Genomic DNA, 19,852 nt, shown 5'->3' with positions numbered 1-19,852 from the left:
TCAGGCAGATTTGAGATGCCTGTGAGACATCAGAGTTGGTGGTGGCCTCGGAGACTATGATACCACTGAGTAGGGGACTGAGGTCTGTGGGACCACAGAGAGGACTGTGTTGGGGGCGGCGTAGGGTAATAATCCACCCAATTGCTGCAGGTGGGGCTCAGAGATGTCTGGGAGCCTTTGCAATGGGGTTGTAGAGTTGAGGGACCTTCTCTTCCACAGGTGTCCCCGCTCTTTGGGACCATCTATGATGCTGTTGTCCTGCTGGCCCACGCCCTGAACCGCTCTGAGAGCCATGGTGCAGGACTCTCAGGGGCCCGTTTGGGGGACCATACTGGGGCTCTGAATGTGGCTGGCTTTAGCCAGAGGATCCGGACAGATGAGAAGGGCAGGAGGCTGGCTCAGTATGTCATTTTGGACACAGATGGTCGGGGAAGCCAGCTGGTCCCCACTCACATTCTGGACACAGGCACATGGCAAGTGCAGCCCCTGGAAAGGGCCATACACTTTCCAGGAGGGGCCCCTCCGGCACGTGACTCCAGCTGCTGGTTTGACCCCAATATGCTATGCGTGAGAGGTAATTCACCATTCATCTATCCATTCATCTCTCTGTCTATCTATCCATCCATCCATCTATCCATCCACCCAACCAATGCATTTTCCTCTTCCTGGAGTGCTCCCCACCTTGCCTGGTTAAATCTTACCTGTCTTACCTGTTAGGGCTGAAGGCCCCTCCTTTGTGCTCCCCACAGCACGTGAGTGAATTGCTTTATGTTCATAGGCTGTGTGTCCTATGCTGAGGAGGACCAGTGTCATCTGTTCCCCAGACTCATGAAGCTACCTTCACCCAACTGTTTCTTTGCACCTTCTCTTCCACAAATACTGCTGGAGGACCTCCCACGTGTCAGGCACTGTGCACAGCCCCAGGGCTCTAGGAGTGAATGAAAAGATGTCCCTGCCCCCATAGAGCTTGATGTACTTGAAGACCAGCCCCAGAGCTGCTTTCCATGGGCTTCGGTCTGGTGGCAGAGACAGGGACAGCTGAAAACAACATAACAAAGTGTGATCAGAGCTATGAATAGGGAAGCCAGGGTGATGGGAGGCTGAGCAGCAGCACTGGCCCCAGGATGGGCCTTATCTCAGGGATCCAAACATGGTGACTTACACTCTAGCCCAGGATTGTCATGATCATCCCCAATACAACTGATCAGCCACCATGGATTGAGGGAACAGACGGCAGCGGCATTGGAGCAAATGTACTTACGGTTACAGCTCAGTGCTGCTGCCGACCAGCTGTGTGACCTTGGGCAAGTTGCATACCCTCTCTAGGTCTCCATCTCTGATATATAAATAGGAACAAAGACCTAGCACCTTCAACCACCTGTCCTTGCATGAGGGGCAAGGCCAAGTCCAGGAGCAGGTTCTGTCTCCTTGTACTTCAAGGAGACAGAACGGGCTGTGTGGTCAGGTGTTCTCAGTGAAAACCACTCCCCCAGGTGACACCTGGGAACCCTGGGGACCAACTGGACTGTCCTATCCAGGGCTGGCTTCTCTGCTGCCTGAGTCTCAGGGTTCTGTTGGCAAGAGGATACGCCACGTTCTTTGTTTTCTCTGATTCTCTCTCTTGAAATATTAACCTTAGAGATTCATTCATTCGTTCATGTCTCCTCTCAGCCCAAGCCATATTCCTTGACTCCCATTGACAACAAGATTCCTTGAAACGGCGTCCATGCTAAGTGGATTAAATGTCACTTCCCCTCTTCTCTTCAATCTTCTCCACTGACTCTGTCCACCATTCTCTTAACAGGAGCAGCCATATGGAGGCCACCAATGGCCTCCATGGGGCTGAGGCCTAGGATCAACTGTCATGTCAGTCTCTGCCTTGCTTGGCCAGGGCCAGGGAGAGCTCAGCTCCACTGCTCATGCCACTTCTGAGTCACCTTTTCTATCCTCCTACAGTGCTGACCTGTTACCACCGACTCCTGTGGGCTCGGTGCTTTGAGCCTTTCTGCATTCTCTCTGCGCTCGCTCCCTTGGCATCTTATCCATTCTTATGGTCCCAGGTTGACATCTCCGTCCTTGTTAGCGCCTGAACTCCATATCTTCCCAATCTCCTACTTGACAGTAAAGAGCTACCTGGAGGTCTAGTAGGCATCTCAAACTTGATGTTGTCTGAAACTGAACTCCTGATCTGCTCCCAACCTGCCTCCCACCATCTTCCCCATTGCAGGTAATGGCACCCCCAATCTCCCAGAGGCGCAGGAGCCCTCTGTCTCCTCACACCCCACATCCAGTGGGTCAACATACCCTGGGGGCTCTATCTTTAGAATTTGGCCAGAAGCAGAGCCATTCATCATTCACTGCCCTCACCTTGGACCAGGCCCCCGATATCTCTTGCTGGATTATACCCTGTTCCCCCTGGTCCTTATACAACCTGGCAGGTTGGAGGATCCTTTAGAAACATAATCAGATCTGGCACTCTCCCAGCAGAACCTGCAGAGGCTTGGCCTTACCTGGAGTTAAGTCGGAGTCCTGGCTTCAAGCTTCACAGCACCCTGGCCCCCTGGGCTCCTTGGCATGTCTTCTGCTCTGCTTTGCCCTCACGTGATCACACCAGGCCGCTCCTGCTTCAGATCTTGGCATTTGCTGCCATCTAGGCCTGGAATGCTTTTCTGCCACATGCTATGTGCTGGCTCCCTCCAGAAAGACTCAGAGCTTACCCCCTCGGAGCCAGGGTGAGAGCTAGATTGGTGCTCTGGTTAGAAGCCCAGATGCCAGAGAAAAACTGCCACTGGGTTTGAACCCAGGCTCTGCCACTCATAGACAGTAACTTCTCTCTGTTTTCATCTTCTCTTTTCAACTCCTCTGTTTCAAAATTGTGATCATGATCATGCCTACTTCCAGATGTCATTGTGCAGAATAACTGAAATGAAAAACATAATATCCTCAGAATAGGTGCTTAATGCAATACAATAGTATAATAGGATTGCAGGGTATTCACTGCTATTATTATGATGGCAATAACTCAGATTGGAGCCTCAGCAGGGGGCAGACAGCAGTGCACCTGAGAAGGGAGGAGGCACGGAAGGAAGAAGGGATGGCTCCCTTCCTGTGGCAGCAAGAGGGCTGGGCATTTAGCTTCCTTGGCAGCCTAAGCTGAGGCCAGGGTTGCCTGAGCAAAGTAGCCCTCCCAATCTTGCCCAGCGATCCTTAGCAGCCTCTTTACATCCAGCTCCTGACACGAGGGCTGGAGACTTGGATTCAGTGTAAGGAGGGCTCTCCTAACAGTCAGAGTGAAGGACAATGAGACTGGCTGCCAAAACAGGTAGTGAGTGGCCCATCACAGCATGGATGTAAGAAGTAGGACAGCAATTGACTGGGTTACAAAATTTTTATTCAGTACCTGCCTTGTCCAGGCCCTGTGTTGGGTGCCAGGGACAGTGTGGCGAATAAGACACAGGCCCGGGTATCCAGCTACTCTGTCTAGTAGGAAGGGACCTGATAAGCCAACAGACAAAAGACCATAGTATGATCAGGACTGTAATGGGATCTGGGCAGGATCCATGGGGACCTGGGGACAGGGAGCCCAAGAGCCCAGCTGGAAGTGCTAGGAATTAGTATCTGTGTGTGATGACCAGGCCACAGATCGGACCTTCCCACTTGGAGGCCGTTCTGAGCCTCATCCTTGGGGAGGGTTTGAATAAGGGTTTGTGCTCCCATTTCTCAGAGGAAGGACAAGGAGTAGGTGCAGGAGCTGGGGAAATGGGGTTGCCCTCCTTGTGTGGTTGTTACTGTTAGGACTCACATGCGCCCTGCTTCCGCCACAGATGTGCAGCCCCCGGGCAGCCTCATCGCTTTTGCCCTGGCCTGTATCCTGGTACTGGCCGGCGGGGCCCTCACTTGCCTCATCAGGTGAGACTCTCCCTGTACGGGAGCCTCATTCTTCCCTACCCCACAGGGGTAGGGACAGTCTTGGCAACCTGCAGGAGGCTTTCCTACCCTCCAACCCAGGACCTCAGGACCACCCAGCACTCCTGTCTATCCTAGAGCCTCCCTCAGGGCCCTGTGGAGGCTGGGGTGCCTCTAGGAAAGGTCTATTTGAAAGTTGGGGAAGAAGCCTGGGACCTTACACAAGACTGTCCCTCCCTGAGAGCAATGAGGGCTTGACCAAGATGACTCCCTGGGCCCTTTAGCATTGAAAACAATTCTTCCTGAGTCTGAGCCCCAGCCACAACTGGGAGGGGTTGCACTCCGCCCCCAGCCCTCACCCCAGGCTCTGACTCCCCAGGAACCTTCCCAGACAGTTTGGGAACTTCCAGGCTAGGGACCAGCAGGCATATCAGGTAAGGGGCCGAGCCCAGAGCTGAGGTCAAGGCCTCTGCAGGAGGCAGTGCTCAGCGGTGCCATCCCAGCCCAGTTTGGGACTCCCGGGGAGACAGGAAAAGAACTCTGGATCAGCGTAGGTCCAAGGGGCCAGATCAAGGTGGAGTGGCGTGTGTGCCATCCCTCCATCCTGTACTTTCTCTTGCCTCCAGATTGGGCATCCAACAGCTGCGGCTGGTGCGGGGCCCCCACCGGATCCTGCTGACAGCCCAGGAGCTCACCTTCATCCATCGGCCCCCGAGCAGACGGGTAGGCGGGGCAGGCCTGGGGTTGGCTGGGCAAGGCGCTGACTGCACCCTGCTCCAGGGGCTTGACCATGCCTGCCCCCCCTCCAGCGGCTGCACATGGACAGTGTGAGCGATTCAAGGAGTGCGGTGGAAGGTGGGAGCCTGAGGTCGGTGGCCCAGGGGTCAGCAAGGAGCCTGCTAGCTCCCCAGGAACCCACCAATGTGGCCCTGTACCAGGTGAGGGCTTCTGCCACCCATGTCCAGGCCCGAGGAGCTGCAGTCAGTTTGGGAGAGCCGAGGGAGCCCACAGGCTCTTGGTCTTCCATATGCCCTCTTCCTGTTACGGAGTGAGAAACTGAGGCTTGAAGAGCACCAGTGACTTTCCTGGGTCCCACAGCATATCAGTGGCCTGGGAGGAGTGGGGAAGCAGGACTCCCACCTCCCAGTTCAGCATGATTTGTGATCTGACCTTGGGAACGGCCAGGCTCCGGCCACTTGGGGCTGGGCAGTCCCAGCATGTGGGCTTCGCTCAGCACCAGGGCCAGCCTGGGTCACCCTCTTGCCTGGTTCAGCAAGGGACAGTGAGATCGCAGGTCCCTGGGGCCCCGAGGTGTGGGGCCACGCACAACCCCAGACAGCCTGTGGGCAGAGCCTCAGCACCAGCTGACAGGGAGGCTGCAAAGTCGGGGATTAGACCAGCAGGATTCTAAAGCTGCTGAGGACACTGTCGGGTGCTGTGTTCTTAAATTCGACAATCCGCTGGTGCTCTGATTCTCATATTCTGCGACTCAGTAGTTGATGAGCCAGGCTAATTACTCGGGAAGCGGCATGAGGCTCATGCTCCTTCTTTTCCACCTTCTCCCCAGGGAAATCGCATCTCTTTTATTTCTTTGATGCTGAAAGGAGGCTTCCGTGATGTACACAGTGTGTTTTGTCTCTCCTCTGAGTTAGCTGACAGGCTGTGGGTGAGGCTGAGGAGACAGAAAGCCATCAGTGACAGAGGACCAAGGGCTCAGGCTGCAGCCAGCTCTGGGCCAGGTCAGCGTGAGGACAGAGCCCCAGCCCGCGCTTCCTTCTCTCCCGCCGCCTCCCCCCCTGCAGGCCCTGGGTCACGGAGGCACTTCGCAGGCTTTGGGGTGTTGCGGGTGCCCGAGGCCAGCAGAGTAAAGCTGACCCTGAGACCGGGAGCTAACATGCGTTCCATGCACCCATTATTAGTCCTTGGCAGTGTGGGTGGGGCTCTCATCCTCGCTTTACAGAGTTGGAACACGAGGCCCAGAGAACCAAAGTCACTTGTCCGAGGTGACAGAGTCAGACAGTGGCAGAGTTAGGACTGAATTCGGGTCTGTCAGCCAAAGCCAGGCCCCTGGCTTTGCCCCACCAAAGTGAAAGTCTTTGGTTTCTGCTGGCCAGGAGCACACAGAACGGATACACTGATGGGGAAGAAGGAGAGGCCGAGGGACACTGAGGGATTTACCCAAGGTCGCATAGCAAGTAGTGAATTCTTTCTTGTTCTTCCTTGAACAGGGGGAGTGGGTGTGGCTGAAGAGGTTTGAAGCGGGGACTGCCCCGGAGCTGCGGCCCAGCTGCCTCAGCCTCCTGAGAAAGGTAGGGTTGCAGGGGGTGTGGGGAGTGGGTTGTGGAGGGGTTGCTGTCAGGAGACCCCTAGTGGGATGGAGTGGTCCCCACTCAACGTAGAAGCTTCTAGTCTCAGCAAGGAGTCCTTCTTTTTTTTTAAAAAAAGATTTTATTTATTTGTTCATGAGAGACACACAGAGAGAGGCAGAGACACAGGCAGAAGGAGAAGCAGGCTCCATGTAGGGAGCCCAATGCGGGACTGATCCCAGGACCCCAGGATCACGCCTTGAGCCAAAGGTAGACCCTCAACCCCTGAGCCACCCAGACGTCCCACCAATGAATCCTTCTTTTTTTTTTTTTTTTGAATCCTTCTTATTGTCACAATCACTGCCCCATGGCTGACACCTCAACCACAGTTACATACCATCACTGTCATCCTTACATACCAGCATCCCTAAAGTCACATCACCACCCCAATATGGCCATCACCATGACCACCAGGGGCACCGTCCCTTCTATCAGTATCATCAATACCCCGAAGAACCTTATCCTGTACCCTTCATCCCTCCATCCATATACCCATTTATTCACTGTGTATTGAACACCCCCTATGTGCCAGGCCATGTTCTAGGTTTGGGGCTACAGCTGAGAAGAATGAGGTTCCTTCCTTCAGGGAGTTTCCAGTCACTTGTTATCACTAACCACATAAGCCCCTTCACCCCTGAGATTACCATCATCCTGAGAGGCAGTGTGGGTTAGAGGACAGTGCAGAGGATTTGAGTCAGGAAGGTCTCAGGTAGGGACACTTGGGTGGCTTAGAGGTTGAGCATCTGCCTTTGGCTCATGTCATGATCCCGGGGTCCTGGGATGGAGTCCCGCATTGGGCTCCCTGTGGGGAGCCTGCTTCTCCCTCTGCCTATGTCTCTGCCGCTCTCTGTGCATCTCTTGTGAATAAATAAAATAAAATAAATTTAAAAAGAAGGTCCCAGGTAGAAATCTGCCTCCATGAAATGCTTAGCTTTCCTGTAAAATGGAGCTAACTAAGTCCACTCCTGGGGAATCATGAGGTTTAGAGAGAACATATGAAATAACCCAGAACTGTCCCTGGCTAGGAGTGGGCCTTTGATAAATGGTGAATTTTATTATTATTATTTCCCATATGACTACCATCTGAAATCAAGTTTGGAAAGATTAAGTGACTGGAGGCGATGGTAGGCATTTCCCAGTGGGCATCTTGCAACCAGAATGAATAGATGTTCCTTAAAAGAAAAGGTCTTATATGTGGTCAAATTTCCAATTTTGGAAATTGCTTAGGTTAGCCATTGGGCTTTTCAGAATCTTTAATATGCTCTGGTTATCTACGACTGTGTAACAAATTCCCCAAAATGTAGTGGCTTCAAACAACAATCATTTATATGATATAATTGTGTGGGTTGGAAATTTGGGCAGGGCTCAGCTGAGCAAGTCTTTGGTCCTACTTGGCATTGGTTGGGAGTCCCTCAATGGTATTCAGCTTGTAAATGGGCTGTCAGAGGTTGGCAAACTATGGCCTGTGAGCCAAACCAGTTCTACTGTTTGGTTTTATAGAGAAAGCTTTACTGGAACTCATGCTTATTCCTTTACATATTGTCTATGTCAGCTTTTGGCTTTGGATGGCAGAGGTAAGAAGTCTTTGTGACAGAGACAGTATGGGCTGCAAAGCCTAAAATATTTACTAACTGGACTTTTACAGAAGAGTTTGCTGACCTCTGGTCCAGAGGGCCTAAGATGGCTTTACTTACACGCTCGGTTACTCACATGTGTGGCAGGTCATTTGGAAATGCCTGGAAGTCAGGTAGACCTGACTTTCCACTCTGTAGTCTCAGGCCTCTTCACGTGATCCCTCCAGTGTGGTGACTCTGGGTAGAGGGATTGTTTTTTTAAGATTTTACTTATTTATTTGACAGAGAGAGAGAGAGAGAGAGAGAGAGAGAGCACAAACAGGGGGAGTGGCAGGTAGAGGGTGAGGGGGAAGCAGACTCCCCGATGAGCAAGAAGCCTGATGTGGGGCTTGATCTCAGGATGCTGGGATCACAAACGGAGTTGAAGGCAGGCCCTCCTGGGGAGAGGGACTTCTTACAGTCATTCAGGGTTCCAACAGAGAGAGCTCCAAGAGACAGGAAATAGAAGCTGCCAGTGTCCTAAGAACCAGACCCAACATGCACAAGATCACTTCCACCATGTTCTGTTGGTCACGGTCATCACAGAGCTCACTCATATTCAAGGGGAAAGGACAGAGGTCCCACGTCTCGAGGTCAGGAGTGTCATAGGATTGATGTCATTCTCAATTCACTGTGTATATTAATATGATTGTGACTTGTATTCAGGTCTCCCCCACTCACTTGACTCAAACTGTTTCTGTGAGGAAAGCCGCATCAAATAAGCCTTCTATCTTTCCTGCTTGAACAAATGTTAAAATTGCTGGTTGGGTTGGGGCTCTCGGACCTGCTGGGCAGCCATCAAGGAAGCTGTTTTCTTCTTGAGACTGACCTCTTCTGATCTTCTTCCTCTCCTCACCAGGCCTTAAGTTTTGGGGGGCGAGAATGTACAGTTTTCAGGCACATTGTGCCAATTAGGTTGGGAAACAGGCCTAGATCCCTATACTGTGCAGTTGGTTACAACTTATTCACTTATTTACTCATGATGCTTCCACTCACTTGGTTTTTTTTAAAGATTTTTATTTATTTATTTATAAGAGACACAGAGAGAGAGAGAGAGAGAGAGAGAGAGAGAGGCAGAGACATAGGCAGAGGGAGAAGCAGGCTCCATGCAGAGAGTCTGATATGGGACTCAATCCCAGGACTCCAGGATCATGAGCTGAGCCGAAGGCAGGCGCTTAACCGCTAAGCCACCCAGGCATCCCTCCCCTCACTTGTTTACCTACTCATTTATCCATCCATCATCTATTATCCATCCATCATCCATCTATCCATCATTTATCATCCATCCATCATCCATCCATCCAATCACCCATTTATCTATCCATCCATCCATCTATCCATCAATAATCTATCCATCTATTATCCATCATCCATGCATCCATTCACCATCCATTCATCCATTCATCCATTCATCATCCATGCATCCATGCATCCATGCATCTACCCAACCATTCAACATTTCTGGTGCCTCTCTGTGCTCTGCCCTGTCCTGGGTGCTAAATATTGGAGGCCCAGGTGTGGATTGTACCTGGTCCAGCCTTGGACAAGCCCCTGGGGGCTGCTACTGTGCCTGTTGCCCCAACAGATGCGGGAGCTGAGGCATGAGAACGTTGCTGCCTGCCTGGGAGTCTTTGTGGCCCCTGGGGTCAGCGCGCTCGTGCTGGAGCACTGTGCCCGGGGCAGCCTAGAGGACCTGCTGCGGAATGAAGCTCTGCGGCTGGATTGGACCTTCAAGGCCTCTCTGTTGCTGGATTTGATCCGTGTGAGAACCGTCCCTGGGCCTGGAACTATGGGGGCCATGGGGCGGGGAGGGAGACAAGAGATGCTCAGATTCTCAAGACCTGGTCTCTTTCCCCTTTAAGAAAAATTTGAATAGTGTGGGAAAAGGTGAGAGCAGGCAGGAAGGGTTTCTGAGGTCTATGGGATTCTGAGAGGACCAGGGGTCCCTTTCATTCATCACAGCCCTCATGGACCACCATTATGTCCACTCCAGGGCATGAGGTATCTGCACCATCGGCATTTCCCTCACGGCCGCCTCAAGTCCCGAAACTGTGTGGTGGATGGACGCTTTGTTCTCAAGGTCACTGACCATGGTTATGCGGAACTCCTGGATGCTCAACGGGCTCCCCGCCCCCTGCCAGCCCCAGAAGGTCAGCTCAGGGGGAGGCAGGGGCTGCCAGTAGGTTTTGAGGCCTGTGTTTAAATCAGATGCTTATGAGGCAGGGGAGGGAGATGTCTGATCCTCTAGCACTTTCCATGGTGTGACCTTGAGAGTGCCTCAGGCCCTTTGCCTGTGAATGGGGCAGAACCGAAGTACCTACCTACTCCTGGGCGAGGATGCCACCCGCATGAAGCACCCGCCCATCGCGGCCCAGCTTGGTGGTCAGTGGGTGAGGACGGCGTGGCCCTGCCCTGTGACTGCAGAGCTGCTGTGGACGGCTCCGGAGCTGCTGCGGGCGCCGGGGGCGCCTGGGCGGGGCACCCTCAAAGCAGACATCTTCAGCATCGGCATCGTCCTACAGGAGGTGCTGACTCGAGGCCCACCCTACAGCTCCTCGGGGCTCTCCGCAGAAGGTACGGCACCCCTGTCCTCCTTCCTCGGCCTTTCCCTGGCTGGGGTCCCCATGTAGCTGGGGAGCCCTGTGGCCATCAGCGGAGTGAGGCCTGGAAATAACCACACAGACGCACTTGCCCGGTTTGACCACGAGAATTGAGTTTCTCTGGCTTAAGCCAGGCAGCCTGCAGCAGCTCGGCCCAAGTGGCAGCTGACCAGCTCCAGGGCTGAAGACATTGGTGTCTGGAAGGAAACCTCCACTCCCTTCTGCCTTTGCCAGCCAGAGGCATTGCCGTGTCTGCGGGTGCTCATGCCCTAACTAGCCCCCTTGCCCAGTGTTGACTTTGTGCTTTTACAGACCTCAGTTTTCCCCCTCTGTGTCACTTACTTACTACACGGTCTTAGACAAATCACTTCCCCTCTCTGAGCCGCAGTTTTCTCATCTTTAAAATGGGGATGGAATAAAAAAGAATGGGCCAGACATCTGGTCCATGTCAGAAGGGGCCAGGCTGCTCAGTATTGTGGGACTTGCTTCTCTGCCCAGATGGGGCTCCTTCAGGAGCATCTCAGTCCCTATATTTTAGGTGTGCAGGATTGTCACTCACAGTTTCCCCATCATCACCTGATCTTAGACGTTTTCTTTTCTGGGTCAGTGTCAGGGCCCAATTTCAGAAACATTTCCTCCCCTTCTGTGTTCCCTGTCAGGGTGACTCAGACCCTGGGCAGTTCTTCCAGCCATCCCCACAGCCACCCTGGCTTCTCAGCCTCAGTACAGGACAGCAATGGAGCTGAGCCTACTATCCCCTCCCACCCCCAGTGGATAATCTTTAACTCATGGGAGGCCTGGCTCCCTTCCTGTCTCCACCAAAGCACTGCTGAATGAGTAATGAGCATTCCAGGCCCCAAATTTATGAGGTGGAGGAGTGGGAAAGAGAGGGGCCTTTGTCAGGCCATTTGTTCAACACTCCTCAGCAGCCTGGCCCCCCACATTTGCCCACCGAGAGAGGGAAGACCAGCCAGATGGGGTGTGCAAGCCATGCTGCCAGTGCTCATGGGCCTAGACTCCATGAGCCTAAAGGGGAATGGACCAGGCCTGGAATGCTCAGATGGTCATCACTGGATTGGGCTGTCTAGGGCCTGCTACTTCCTGGGGAGTGCCTTCCCTGGTCTCAGGGAGTTAAATGCAAAGAGCACCGGTACTGGGGGACACCAACCTCAGCCCAGCTCCATGCCAATCCACTTTATAACTGAGTAAATCCCTTTCAGGCAAAGAGCCTCGGTTTCATCATCTATAAAATGGGGACCATGTTGCCTGCCTCCCAGAGTGGTTGTGGGGATTCAGTGAAATTCTTTATACAAAGTGCCTGACACATGATGGGCATTCCATACATATTTGCCTGAGTGGTTTTAGGGATGTGCTGATGGGGGATCCCACATTCTCTCCTGACTTCCCAACTTGGAAGCAGACCCTCCTTGCTCTTAGAAATAACATCTTTTCAAGATCCAGGGCGGCGGGGGGGGGGGGGGGAACACTTGCAGCCCCTGGGAGATGGGTAGTGCATTCCTTGTAGGTAGTCGAGTGAGGCTCAGAGATGTGAAGGGACTTCTCACTCGGCAGAGAGCAGTGGGTCAGTGCTCTTGCCCTAAAATCTCCTGGAGTCATCCATGGGGCATGTTCCCACATTGCTGGGTGTGTATAGCCTCTTTCCTCACCCACTGGCGTGGCTGGTCAATCACGGTGATGCATTGGGTGTGGACAGTGGGCCTGGCACGGTGAGGGAACACGAGACCTGGCCTGGCCCGGGCCGGCGGTTTGCAGCACGTTCACATATAAGGGCTCCATTTTAATGTCAAAAACGTTTGGGGCCTCACATGCCACTATTTGATTTTTAATATCCGCTGACTGAGACAATACCCAAAGACAGAATCTGCTCTGAAATCAGCAACACTTGGAAATGGATTTGTATTTTATTCATCACAACACCATCCGGACACTCTTGAAAAAAAGTTGTACGTGTGTGTGTGTGATGTATTATTGATTCCATCTGCCCACACTCTTTTGAAAGCACATACAGCTTTCCAGACCCTTTATTCAGAGGCCCTCAGGGTCTGATGCCTGCAGGCTGGAAGCCTCCAGGCAAAGAAAATTATGCAGGCCAGGAGATCAGGCTCAGATCTAGAGTTGGCTTTTTACCAGCCCTGTAGCTGTAGGTGAGCTACTTCATTCCCAGGAGCCTCAGTTTCCCTATCTGTAAAATGAGACAGGGGCTCAAGCAGTATTCCTGACAAGGAGGCCAACAGAAGTGTGTGTGTGTGGGGGGGTGAGTATTGAAATCCAGAAAGAAGCTTCTTCTTACAGGTGCCAAGGGCTCCCACCTCCTCCGCCAAGAGAGGAGGATCCCAGTCCTCCTCGGAGAGAAACCTGCTGTAGCTCTGACAGCTCTGGGTCTGTACTATTTTATGCCCTTTTTTATATGTGAGTAAACTGAGGCTCAGGGAAGTGACATAACTTAGAACATGATCTAAAAGTCCCCTCCAGATCCACTGCAAGTCTGAGCTTGGTACCCAACCTCACTTCCTCACAGTGCCCTTGTGAATCTCTTAGCTCCCTCAGTGTTCCCAACAACTTCCTGAGGCAGAGCTTTATTGGGCAGTTGTTAGATGGGGAAACTGAGGCACAGAGTGACAGCAAGTGGCTGAGCCAGAACTAGAACACAGATCTGTTGGACCTCAACTTGGTCTGGTGGTCTTTATCACAGGGAGTGGGGGCAGGAAGATCATGGCAGGGGCTGTCTTGGGAAATAATAATGTTGATGGTAATGAAAGTAGACGGTCGGGTTTCTTACATGGGGAATTGACACCAGAAAGTGTCTGGGTGGCAGAGCTGGTGGAAAGAGTCACAGTGTCAGGGTTTCAAGCACATGGATGGGCATCGCTGGCAAGCAGCAGCAGTTCGGTTTGGGGTTACGGGAGAGCCTGCTAGGTGTTGGCTGTCTAACATACATCATCTCTTCCCTCTACACCCCTCTCAAGAAGGTAATTTTTTTTAAGATTATATTTATTTATTTGACAGAGAGACAGAGAGCACAAGCAGGGGGAGCAGCAGGCAGAGGGAGAAGCAGGCTCCCTGCTGCATGTGGGGCTCCCGCTCAGAACTCTGGGATCATGATTTGAGCCGAAGGCAGATGCCAACTGCCCAACTGAGCCACCCAGGCGCTCTAAGAAGGCAGTTTATTAAGTTCATTTCACAGATGGGAAGACTGAGGTTCAGAGAGATCACTCTGTTGTCCACCAGCTCCTAAAGAGATGGTGGGAGATCCAGAAATCAAAACCTACTCTTTCAGCCTCTTAGCGTGAGACTCTTTCCCTGGCCACATTAATAGCTTGCTCTGGGGTACGGAGCAGGGGAGCCAAGAAGTACCCTCAAGGCCCAATCCCTGCACCCCCAGAGGCCTCCCTGCCTTCTCTCTCAGGACCCCAGGCCAACCGCTTCCCACAAGCCTTCCTGGAAACCTCGAGCCTATCATCCACATGGTGTTTATTGCAGAAATCATCAGGAAGGTGGTATCACCCCCTCCCTTGTGCCGGCCCCGGGTGTCTCCTGACCATGGGCCACCCGAGTGTATCCAGCTGATGGAGCAGTGCTGGGAGGAGGCTCCAGAGGACAGACCCAGCCTAGACCAGATCTACACCCAGGTCAGTGCTTCCCAGGCCACTGCTCACATGAAATGGCTGATCAGTTCACCTCACTTTGCCCAGTAGGAGCCAGACTCTACCTCTGGGGCCTAGAAACCCTGTGTAATAAGGGGACACAAGCCAACACCATCACTCTTGAGGGCTGGGCCTGAGGTCCACCCCCTGAGGAAAGCTTTCTCAGAACCCCAGGTTCTGGGGATGTTGGTTGAGTGCCTTCCTAAGTGTCAAGCCCCATGCTAAGTGTTATGCTTACTTCATTTGATCTTATAACAGCCCTCCAAAGAAGCACTATTATTATCTTGGCCTCATAGGAGAGAAACTGAGGCACAGAGAGGTGAAGGGCTCACCCAAGGTAACTCAAGGAGTGAAAAGTGGGGCTGGAATCCAAACTCGAGTTGGCCTCTCTGCAGAGCTGGTGCTGTACACCTCAACCCTTACTGGCCTCCTGGCACCGGAGCACACAGGCCCTTTGTGGCTGTGGAGGCAGTGCTGGTTCCCCTTGTCTGTGAGTGGAACCTGTGAGGGGCACAGGTGCCTCCCCTTCCCCCCACCAAAGTCTGCCTTGGGACCTGCCGCAAGAGGGGTGAGGCAAGTCTGTACGAGTTTGCAGGGCGGTGGTGGAGTGTGCGGACCTGATTGAGCTGGCTCACGGCTCCCACAGGACCAACCCATCAAGCCTGCGGTGACAGCTTCATGCCTCCCCTTTCTGCCCTCAGCTCCCCAGCCGCGGGGAAACGTTGCCAAGGAGAGGCTCAGCAAGCGAGAGGGGCGTCCAGACAGGTGATGTGGGAGCGAGAGCCAGGGAGACAGACAGGAGGAATGCACAGGTGTCCTCCGAGAACCGCCACCCCTGACTTCCCACATCCTCTTTCCACCTCAGCTCTAGTGTCCCCCTTCCACAGATGAGACATCTGGGTCTCAGAGTAAATGAGCTCTCAGTGGCCACAGTGAGGGTGGGTTGCTGAGCTGGGACCAGCAGCCAATTCTTAAAACACGAGCCTGGAGTCTATCCAGGGGTCAGAGATTGCCATAGCCAGCGACAGGTGTCTGTGGGGACAGATCCTGCCCAAGGCTCTGGGGCAGAGAAGTCAGGGACAAACATGAGGTAGGGTGAGCACCATGAGGGCTCCAAGAGCTCCAGGAATTGCATCACATTGCGGGGGTGGGGATGGGGGGTGGGGGGGAGGGCTCTGCTAAGAGCCAGAATGCCTGCATTCACATCTATCTGCAATTTACTTCCTTGCCCTTGGGCAAGTTGATTGCTCTATTGAACTTCAACCTCCCTAAAAGTGGGCCTGGAAAGACTAACTCTGGCCTGACTTGCCATACTGGAGTGACCATCAAGTGGGATAACTAAGTTAAAACGCGGTGGTTCTCTGAGAAACAGATAGTGGATGAGGCATTAGAGAAAGAACACTGATGCCAAAATCAAAAGGCTTGGGTTCATGTTCACTTAACATTGTTCTGGGATATGTTAATATTGCTAATGCAATTAAGCAAGAAAATGAATATCAAAAAGGGAGAAGAAAATGATTGCTATCTGTAAATCCTATGATTGTGTTCCCGGGCAACCCGAGAGAAACAATGGAAAACACATCTAAAATTTTCAAATAATTCAGTGGCGTGGCTGATGATAAAATTAACATATGGAAGATCTCAATTTGAAACTCAGTCCCGCCATTATGAGGTCCTTGGCAAGTTATTTTACGTCTTGACCTTGATTTTTGTTTTTTCATTTGTATTATGGGAGCCTTCCTTGCCAAAGTGAACCTCCGGTCAGCATTGTGTCCTTGGAGTCTCAAGGTCAGCAGCTGCCATGCCCACCCTGAGTGATCTTTAAAGCTTGCACCCCTGCTTTTGACAGGCAATACAAAATAGATGCACGTTAGCGGCTGCTGCCACTCCCCACCCCATAGGTGTTTGGTTGAGAGAAGTGGTACTAATGGAGGCTGGATATGCACATCTACGCACATGCACACACATGCATATACACACACATACACACACTAAGCTGCTGGATTTAGCAGGAATGTACTCCTTCACTTTGGCCATCATTAATTTCCTTTTCTCACTGACTGCACTTTGGGAAGGTGTGAACCAGATTGGGGAAGGTTCTAGTAAACCTTTTTTACTAGAGTTTTTGGGAACACACCGCTATATTTCCTGTAAGCTTTTCATTGAAGGTATGATTGATGACCACACATGAATGTCCTCCTATGGAGACCTAAGAGAGGTATTTCTCTTTGCTCAGCAATCAGCAGTAGTTGTGTTTCTTTTGAGCAGCCAATTTAATGCTCCACTGTCTCATGGACTCTGGATTGTGTAATCTATATTTCCCTCTCCGTTGCTAGGAAGCTCATGTTCAAAATTGTGAACACTTCTAGCATGCATTTTGCTACACCAAAGTAGAAAGCATTTATTCTCCTTTTGTCCCAGTGTTTTATCATTTTATTTTGTAAAACAAAATTTTTTTGAACAAGGAGAGAAATGGAGAGGTAGAAATGATTATATACATAAATAATCTACTTATATCCTTTCTATAGATCTTTTTATCTATGCATCCATCCTTCCATCATATCCACCCATCTGTGTATTTATTCATCCAATCATCCATCCATCCACCTGTCTATCATCTCTCATCTGTGTATCCATCCACTCATCTGTCCATCTATCCATCCACCTTTGAGAAGAACAGAGAACCTCTCTTCTATAGTGTTGTTGTGAGAACCAGAGCAGTAGGATCAGTGTTTGTTAATGGTAATGCTATGCTGGGCACAGTCCCCTTTGTAAAGTCATCTCCCTGCCTGCCCGCCCCATACAGAACTAACTCACTTTTCCTCCCATCTGTCTGTGCTTTCCCTTCTCAGAGCTGCCATCCCTTGTCTGTTCCATATCTGCTCCCCACCAGCAGAGCTCCTCCAGCCAGGGATTATGTTTGCTTCTTTCTCGTGGCCCAGATTTCCAACCTGAGAGTGTGTTCACCTTCAAGGATGAATGGGGATTTTTGTTCTATTTTTCAGTTCAAAAGCATCAATCAAGGCAAGAAGACCAGTGTTGCTGACTCTATGCTATGGATGCTAGAGAAGTATTCCCAGAACCTGGAGGACCTGATCCAGGAGAGGACTGAGGAACTGGAGGTGGAGAAGCAGAAGACAGAGCGACTGCTCTCTCAGATGCTCCCTTCGTGAGTGGCCCCTTAGGGCTCGATTGGCTCTGAGCATGGGACCTGGGACATAGTAGGTGCTCAGTAAATCTAGGTTCTATGAATTCATTCAATTTATTCATTATTTATCTAATATATTTTCATAGAGTCCTTTTATGTGCCAGGCACTATGTTGTGCTTTTAAGTATCAATTCTGCTACCTCACTCCCTTGAGAGCAAAGAGAGAGCATGGTGTCCCCCATTGGATTTCAGAGGAAATAATGTCCAGAGAGAAATAGGTCTTTGTTGGGGGATGCCCAGCACACAAGCAGACCTGACCCAGATCCCCTGTTTCTCAACCCAGAAATTTCCCCCCAGTATCCATCCCTCACCTCCAAACTGTGGGAAGAGGGTCCTCCCACCTCGTGACTCTGGTCCTTCCCATTATTTCAGGTCTGTGGCTGAAGCTCTGAAAATGGGGGTACCTGTGGAACCAGAGTACTTTGACCAGGTCACCATATACTTCAGTGACATTGTGGGCTTCACCATCATCTCAGCCCTGAGTGAGCCCATTGAGGTGGTTGGCTTGCTCAACGACCTCTATACACTGTTCGATGCTGTTCTGGGCAGCCACGATGTGTATAAGGTGAGAAGACCAGGAGGCTGGCATCCCACCTCTCCTTTCTTTACTGCTGGGTTTGTGGTATGACTTCTGGTCATTTATCTGTGTGTTTGTATCAGTTAGCTATTGCCATGTAACAAATAACACCAAAACCCGGTAGTGTAAAATTATAAGCATTTATTATGGCTCACAAACCTATAGGTCAGCTGGAAAGTTCTCTGGACTCAGCTGGACCACTCTGTGAGCAGTTGTGGGTGAGATAGGAAGTTCTTCTGATCTTTGCTGGGCTCTCTCACATCTCTGGAACCTTGAATGGAACAGTACATGGTCTGTTAGCCTCAAGCAGCCTGGTTGGTATCGTTCACCTGGTGTGGCAGGGTTCCGAGAGAGAAGGCAGAAGCACAGAAGCCTCTGGAGGTCTAAGTTGGGATTGGATGTGTGGCTGTTTCTGACATATTCTATTGGTCAGAGGAAGTTAAAAAGCCAACCCAGGGGCACCTGGCTAGCTCAGTCAGTAGAGTATATAATTCTTAATCTCAGGGTCATGAGTTCAAGCCCGACATTGGGCATAGAGTTGAATTAACAAAAAAGGCCAACCCAGATTCAAGAAAGGGGAAATAAAATCCACCTGTGCTAGGCAAGGGCCAACAGATGATTCATCTCCTGTGCCTCCCGTCAGGGAGCTCTCAGTGCTGTAGATGAAAGAGGAAGACAATCCACAGTAAAAATGATGATCAGGGCAGGCAGAGGAGGCAAGAGGGCCCCCAACCCGGCTAGGGATAGATACGTACAGTACAAAGCAAGAAAGTCTTCCTGGAGGAGGTGCTGTCTTGCTAGTGCTGTCCGATCTGGGTGTGGTTGCTCCAGGCAAGCCATGGAGGAGCAATGTGCCAAAGCTGGAGCCTTGGGAGGATGGGCCCAGTGAGTATGAGGAGTGCTGAATAGGTTGTAATGGCTGGACATGAAGTGGCCCAGTGGTGGAGGGGTGGTGGCTGGCTGTCAAGACCTTCCATGATTGAGTTCCTATTCATCTCTCCATCCTGGGTCTGAGTCCCAGCTTGGCCACCAGCTTCTGTGTAGCTTCGGGCAAATGGCTTCCCCTCTCTGGACTTCTGTTTCCTCATCTATAAAATAGGAATGATGATCCCAGCCCTAGGCGTTTACAGATGATGGTGGATCCTGTCCCCCTTGAAGAAGTGCTGTGTAAATTGAGACTGTAAAAGTGAATAGCATCCTAGCCCTCTGTGCCTGCTGTGTGGACCCCACCCTGATCCTGCCCCTTATGCTGATCCAGTTGCTGGATCTTAGGTCACTCCAGACACAGTGAGGGTGGGGTTGGAAGAGAGCTCCCCAGAAACCACCAGACTCAGACTCCACTGACCTTAGCCTTCTATTGTGACCCACCAGTTCCCTTCCAGCCACAGCCTCCAGGGAGGCAGGGACCGGGGAGGGTCAGGCCCTGGAGCAGAAGCCAGGACAGACAGGAGGCCTGGGCAGGAAGTTTCAGAGGCAGTCTGCTGATAGCATTACATACAGTATCCCAACAACAATAATCGCCGGTACTTATTGAGTGCTTACTGTATACTGGACACTAGTCTAAGTACTTTTATATGTACTAGTTCATTTAACCATCGTAACAATCTGTGAGGTAGGAGATGGTGCCCCTAATGCATAGATGAAATGGGTGATTAACAGACTTATCTAATTACATATTTCCAACGGGTTGTGAAGCTGAGATTTGAACTTGGGCATTCTGATCCCAAGACCCCCTCCAGGGGGCTCGCCATCCTCATGACATGGACATCCTCAGGATAAAGCCCAGGTTCATAGTGGCCCACAAGACCCCCTAAAAGCTGGCCCCCTTTACCTCTCCAACTGTACCTCTGGCCACTCCACATAGACCTCTGCATTCCTCACACGTGCTTTGCTCTCAGGACCACCAGGCATTTGTAT

General features: G+C 51.6%; 1 protein-coding gene across 1 annotated transcript in view; it reads left to right on the top strand.

Moving 5' to 3' along the window:
• The window catches only part of LOC129506588 (guanylate cyclase D-like), a 39,724-nt gene that overhangs the window by 6,908 nt on the left and 12,964 nt on the right, over positions 1–19,852 (top strand). The window contains exons 4-14 of the mRNA XM_055320362.1: positions 220–574; positions 3,825–3,909; positions 4,533–4,629; positions 4,716–4,844; positions 6,135–6,215; positions 9,471–9,647; positions 9,879–10,035; positions 10,310–10,459; positions 13,987–14,135; positions 17,156–17,319; positions 17,731–17,923. Coding sequence (XP_055176337.1) covers positions 220–574; positions 3,825–3,909; positions 4,533–4,629; positions 4,716–4,844; positions 6,135–6,215; positions 9,471–9,647; positions 9,879–10,035; positions 10,310–10,459; positions 13,987–14,135; positions 17,156–17,319; positions 17,731–17,923 — 1,737 coding nt within the window. The remainder of the gene's footprint in view (positions 1–219; positions 575–3,824; positions 3,910–4,532; positions 4,630–4,715; positions 4,845–6,134; positions 6,216–9,470; positions 9,648–9,878; positions 10,036–10,309; positions 10,460–13,986; positions 14,136–17,155; positions 17,320–17,730; positions 17,924–19,852) is intronic.

The sequence above is a fragment of the Nyctereutes procyonoides genome, unplaced genomic scaffold (assembly GCF_905146905.1).
Source record: "Nyctereutes procyonoides isolate TBG_1078 unplaced genomic scaffold, NYPRO_anot_genome, whole genome shotgun sequence".
In the NCBI taxonomy this organism is placed as follows: domain Eukaryota; kingdom Metazoa; phylum Chordata; class Mammalia; order Carnivora; family Canidae; genus Nyctereutes; species Nyctereutes procyonoides.
Note: the sequence above shows the minus strand (reverse complement) of the source record. Positions and strands in the feature narration are given on the sequence as shown.